The sequence below is a fragment of the Eretmochelys imbricata genome, chromosome 9, assembly GCF_965152235.1.
Source record: "Eretmochelys imbricata isolate rEreImb1 chromosome 9, rEreImb1.hap1, whole genome shotgun sequence".
NCBI lineage: Eukaryota > Metazoa > Chordata > Testudines > Cheloniidae > Eretmochelys > Eretmochelys imbricata.
In genome coordinates this window covers 64,798,970-64,805,284 of record NC_135580.1, presented here as the reverse complement: position 1 = coordinate 64,805,284, position 6,315 = coordinate 64,798,970, and the positions used below count along the sequence as shown (strand labels likewise).

General features: G+C 43.0%; 1 protein-coding gene across 2 annotated transcripts in view; it reads left to right on the top strand.

The window, feature by feature from the left end:
* Positions 1-226: 226 nt before the first annotated feature.
* The window catches only part of CENPI (centromere protein I), a 28,736-nt gene continuing 22,647 nt past the window's right edge, over positions 227-6,315 (top strand). Inside the window, exons 1-5 of one of the 2 annotated variants that reach the window (XM_077826744.1) lie at positions 227-337; positions 1,704-2,076; positions 2,475-2,612; positions 4,706-4,824; positions 5,499-5,606. In XM_077826744.1, the coding sequence (XP_077682870.1) occupies positions 1,857-2,076; positions 2,475-2,612; positions 4,706-4,824; positions 5,499-5,606 (585 nt within the window). In that variant the 5' untranslated portion in view covers positions 227-337; positions 1,704-1,856. Of the gene's footprint in view, positions 338-1,703; positions 2,077-2,474; positions 2,613-4,705; positions 4,825-5,474; positions 5,607-6,315 lie in introns of both variants that reach the window. The other variant, XM_077826743.1, reaches the window with a different exon arrangement.

Here is a 6,315-nt window from a genome sequence, read left to right as displayed (position 1 = left end):
GACCACCTGACCCAACCGACAAAAAAAGTCCTCCATAGCACTGAGCAGGCGCATAACCCAGTCACGAACCTCAATCACCTTAATACGCATGCGTAAAGACATCCCGCTTCTTTCCCCCCGCCCGCGCGAGAATTGCGCATGCTCACAAGGAACATGACGCTCTGATGAGGTCAGTTTTTGCCGAGCAATCCGCACCCGAGGGCTCCGCACGCGTGCGCAATGATCATCTCCTCTCTCTCTGCTCCCTTACAATTGCGATCTGCGCATGTTTGGGGAGTGGCGCGGGGGTTTGAATTGATCGGACGGTTAAAAAAAAAAACGGTACCAGTGGAGTCAGGTAAAGGGGGGGTGTTACCATGGCAGCGTGGGCAGCCACCTGAGGAAGTAGATACTCGGGGGACAGGCGTGTTACCAGGGGGCCGGTCGGTGACCCTCTCCGTGCCCGGGGGGGTGAGGGAAGCGGGGGCTGACAGTTCTCGTGCAGGGCCCAAGGGCTTGCGGCGCAGAATAGCTGGGGACCTCGCGGTCCTGTCCAGGGTCGGGCTCTGAGCGCCGCTGGGGCCGGGGCAGCTCCGAGCAGCCCAGAGGCCTTTGGGTGCTCCATGCTGAGGGCCCTGCTGCGGGGGTGTGCTGCGGGGGCCGAGGGCCGAGCAGTGGCCCAGGAGATGGGGAGCGTGGGGTGGGCGCCCGCGGAGCAGGGATCACTAGACGCGTGGGCGATGGCCAGGCTCCTGCCTGATTTGACTGCTCACGGTCCTGTTTCTGTCTCTGCACCGTTCTTTCCCCCTTCACTGGAAATTCAGAACGGTGGGTTATTTAAAGGGGCCCTGTCAACTTGAATGTTTAAACGCTGATTAATTGTAGAATATATGTGCTATGTGTTGTTAGATGCCTGTTTTTCTGCTCTGCTGCTGATGTATCTAAGAACCTTTCCAGCCAGGGGGAGTTTGGTGGGCTGGAGAGCCAACAATACCAAACTGCTCGTGCCTGGGGTAGAATAGTAATCCCTGGTGTCACTTCTGTGGTGGGCTAGCAAGCATTCTGCTTGGTGTTTTGGTCTGAGTGCTAGAGGAGAAAGTCAGACTGCAAGTACTAATCCATAGAAAAGAGACCCTGGTTGCAACCTCCCCTGCTACTTAACTTCCCCTTGAAGGGAAAGCCAGAGAACAACAAGAGGCAGCTTAAGGCAGGTCCCTGCAGGACAGGGAGATAAAAAATATCAAGTCTCTGGCTGTGGCAAAATTGCAAATTCTACCTTGTAGGGGGTCATAACTCACAAGTTGAGGGTCCTTGGGATGGAAAGTTGTCCCCAATAAAACTGACAGTGCACAAATGGTGCCAAATGCACAAAATAAACTGGAAAAATAATTTGATTATTTTTGCTAATGTTTTCAGTGTTATATGTTACAATTGTAAATGTCTTTCAGACATTTAATTTTCAAGATGACGTTTCCCTTTAAAAATCCCTACTTGTGAGCTTTCCTTCATCTTTCTCTGCTGGAGGGAAGAATTGGGCTTGTATTTACACACTGGACGGCCTGTGTATATAGGTACTCTTCTAACTGGATTATCTGACCTTTCTGGGGCACATGATGCTCTAAGTGGTTTATGGCAAGTCATAGTTACATTATGCTGGATCCTTTAGTGGGTTTTTTGGAGAGGCTCTGAAACCTGTGGATAAACCGACTTTCATCTTCTTGCAGGCAAGTGGCTCTTTGATGTTCTTCAACTGCTGGGGGTATATCTGGCTGTGGGGCCTTGATTTATATTCTTGCCTCTTTGGGGGAAAGATTTGGAACCAGACTGGCAGATGAGTGAGTACTTAATTCGCCCTTCCCAGCTGGGAGACTGAAGGGATGCAGCAAAGAGAGAATGCCAAGAATCCAAAGCAGACTTTGCAGGTTCGCCATAGTAGCTTCTCTGCATGGCAAATAGGAGAGAGAACAACTGGCCCAAAGACTCTGGACTTGAAAAGTGCACAGAAACATGAGAAGGAGAAGCAGCAATCTGCCAGTGACCAGGCAGGCAACAGCACACAAGACCATCTGGAGCAAGCTCTGACCTATTTTGAGAGAGGTAAGAGCAGTGATATGACTTTGCTTCTGATATTGAAAAGGGCACTATCAACTTGAAATCTAGTCCATTTTTAAATGAGATTAAAATAGTTTCACATACAATTTGAGTCCATCTAGCTGTTTTTGTGGTTTTATAATCATTTTCCTATCTTGAGTCTCTTCCCCCCCCCCGCAATTGCTTTGTAAAACACCCAGACAGAGAAAACAAACTATACAGGGGAACCATTAATGGGAGCTGTGGGTGGACAGAAGCTTTTGAAAACCAGGGTGTTTTCTCTTAAAGTGGTAAACTATGAGCAGAAGACAGATTTGGGGACAGAATGCATGTGGACATACACATTTCTCAGGAGGCTGATTATTAGGATGCACTTTAATCCCTAAATTTTTTTCTTCTTTTAGTTAAAGACTACATTCCACTGAAAAAGAATGAGGTTCTGCAGAAACACTTGGCTACTGTGGAAAACATTGCCCTGCAGAGAGGATTATCCCCAGAAGGACTTGATGTGTTGCTGAATGTTGCACTCAGTGGCCACCTTGGTAAAACATTCAGAAATTGCTAGCATGTTCACTGTGAATGTGGGAGGGAAGGAAGACACCACTTTTTTACCATATCCATGGCTTTGAGAGAATATGTTATGATGGTTATTTTGTCATGGTTTGTCCCTTACTGTAAATTTACAGCATCCTTAAAGTTCTTTAATGTAAATTCTGAGTTCTTGCTAAAATAAGTGCAGCAAACTTAGTAGGGACAGGGAATGCTTCAGATAAAAATTGTAAATATATATAAAAAAATATTGGATTACTGCTTGTCTTCAAATTTTAAAAAATTACTGCTGTTTCACTTACTTTATAAAATCTCTTAAAGGCTTGTAGTCCCTAAAAACCTTTCTCTCCTCTTACATGCTGGGGATTGTTTGGGTTTCTTCTCCCTTGACATGCAACTGACATGACTGCTTATTTTTAGCTTCAACTTTTGCAGTGTCTCATAGGGACAAAGGAACGGAGTGTCGGTGCAGACTCGATAAGTGTGTTCTTCAAAATTACTGGCCATCATTTTGCTTTTAAATTGGTGATGAGCCAATGGATTTAAAACAAATTACAATCCTCTACCTCAAAAAACTAAAGATGCATGTTAGAGCGTGGAGGATATTTTTCTTCTGGTTATTACAACTTTAGTAGGTCCCTTTTTGTTGGCCTAAAATAATTGGTTCTTTACAAAACTAAATTGATGTGCAACTGACAATCTCACATTTTACATGTAGATAACATTACAAATCATAAGTGAAATTTTAAACACTTAATTCAGTTCTCACTCTTACTCTGATATTTTTACTTTTCCCTTATCCTGAGTAATCATGATAGACTAGTCAGTTTCACTTTCTAGCTCTGGTGTACTAGCACCATGTTGCAAATGTTGTAATGAATGCCATTCAATATACTCTATTTGAAATTTTGAAAAGAGCTAGGGAAACATTTCTGTTGGTTTTATGTTTACAAAACTCAAATTTTAGTCCATATTTGACCTGCCAGGTTCATTTAAATTTTCCCTTATGTCAGACTGGCAGAGACCCTGGGGGAATTCGTCTTTCTCTGTAGCATGGGGCATAGGTCACTTGCAGGTTTAAACTAGTGTAAATTAGTAATTCTTTGTAACATTAAGTCTTAAATCATGGTTTGAGGACTTCAGTAACTTAACCAGAGGTTAGGGGCCCATTACAGGAATGGGCAGGTGAGGTCCTGTGGCCTGCAAGGTGCAGGAGGTCAGACTACATGGATCACAGTCGTCCCTTCTGACCTTTAAAGTCTATGAGTTTAAAATAGGCACACTAGTGCTTTACATCATAGACCAGTATTGAATAGTGTTGGTTTATAGTCCAAGTCCCTTTCAAGCACTGTCAAGCTACTGACTCAGACACTGTATGGCAACAAAAGAACAGCTGCTAATGCGTGTGTTTTGTATTATTTTCTTATGTTGTTTGTTCCTTAGTCAAATATTAGCTATAAAGAATTCATGTTACTTTTGCCTGACTCTAGTATTTAAATAGTGTTTAGTTCTTTAACTAAAGTCCTGGGGTGGTCCAATTTTATGTCCACTAGACAATAACTGTAGTTAGGATGAACTTGGAACTGGCTAATAAAATAGGAAAGTGGTGGTGGTGGTGGTTTTAGCTTTCAGGCCACTTGGATTTATAATCTGAAATGGTTTCGGATACTCTGACCTTATGCTGATTCAAAGGAAATTCCTTTTTTTCTTTCAGCTCATACTTCTATAATACTCCAGGTATCTAGGCTAATAAAGGCAGTATGCATGTCAACTGGCTGTATTTTTTTTCCTCTTAGTTATGCTACTGTAAATCCAGAGTAACTGCATTGAAGTTAATGGAGTTGCACGTCTGTAAAACTGGTGTGAGGAGAATCAGGTTCCTACTTTTTGACTATTAACCAGTCTTAAAGCTTTTTGTAAGAATTTTTTCCAGTAAGTCCTTGTTAAATTCTTTTTCCAGCCTGTGATAGCTGCAAATAGGTAAATAATCTGTCCCAGAAAGGACATAATGGTCTCACCTGCATATGACATGCCAAAGAACCTGGAACTTGAAGCAATGTCTCACTTTACATGGTCTCTTTTCTAGCTGATACAGTAAATAGTCGGATCTTGAAGTGCCTGATTCCAGCCTCAGTAATAGCAGAAAGTTCAGTGGTTTCAGCAGTATCCTGGCTCTGTGTTGGCAAATGCTCTGGCAGCACCCAGGTAACTTTACAAACACTTGTAGTAGTAATAGCTACTGGGGACAGATAATTCAGAGCAGGCTGCTTGTAGGAAGAGGAAATCCAGAGGCTTAATGTGCATAGTCATCACATAGTTGGTACCCTTTAGCAAAACTGCAGAGAAGCCTAGCACTGGAATAGCAGGTCTTTAACAGAGTTCTGTACTTTTGAGTTTCTTAGGGAAGCTACTTACATCAAGATGTTCAATATGCCTGTGGTGTCAAACATTTCCCCAAAAGGCAGCAAGACGTTCCTGCCTATTATGATAATTCAAGGTCTGAACAAAATATGGCCTCCAATAATCCTTGAAGGTGCATAGATTGAAGCCTTTGTCTTGGAATCCCATAAATCTGACTGGTCTGCATGGGAGACTAGTCAGAGCAGTCTAAATTCAAGTGAACAGTTCCCTAGAGGTTAGCATGTGCTCAAAAACAGGGCACTTTTTTCATTCTAAGTTTAGTGTTTACTGCTCTCCCAAGCTTTAACACCATTACAAAGAGATTGGCTATACCAAACTTCAAAATGTTCCCTGGCTGCCTTGCCGATCTCAAGGAGGGTGTACAACTTTAAATAAATCATCTGGAATGGGGGGTGGTGTTCAGTCTGTCTGGTCTTTTCCCTCATTTACTGCAGGGTGATTCTCTTGTTTCACTGCAGCTGCTCTTCTTAAGATGGCTGATTGCAATGTTTGACTTCATTGATCACAAAGAAAAGCTTCATGCGCTCTACGGCTTCTTCTTCTGCTCCCTGCAAGATGAGAAGCTGGTAAGGAGAACAAGAGAATGTTCCTTTGGCTCTGAACGAATTTAGAGTGTTCACCTGAACTGTACGTCTCATTTATGCTGGTCTGGAGTAACTAGAGTGGAGCCCTTTCCTCTAGTGCTGGAGTATGTGTTTATAGTAGAGTGACTGGCCCTCTTCACTCTGCTTTTTTCCAATGATTCCAAAATTTCTTCTGAACCTAGGACACCCAGCATGGAAGTTCAACATAAGATTACTCTAGTTTGGGCACCTACAGCAAGGTTGTGTAAATGATTATCGAGGACTTCATGCTCTGTAACAAGAGCAGAGTGACAGTAAATGCTATCTCAGTTCCCAAGAGACAGTGTGACACTGCAGTGTCTAGCATTGCCTTTAATGTCAGGCAGCGAACAGGTAAAACCTCCAGGTCCCAGGATGGAACTGACTGCACACCTTAGGCAAAAAAAGAGCCTTTTAAAGCAATGTTTATTTAATAAACAGAATCCAAATGCCATTTCACCTAAGATAAATATAACTTAAGTGGGAATCAGGCAGTCGTGACTTTTTTTTATATGGTAGTTACAGAAGTATTTTATGGTCACCACCCATTGTTTCATGTCAGGAAGGTGTGAAATACTGATCTCTTCAGAACTGTACTTGGGGTCAGAAAAGCATGCAACATTTTCATATGTTGCCCTCTGGGACTGTTAGAAAACATCAAACAAATGAAGAT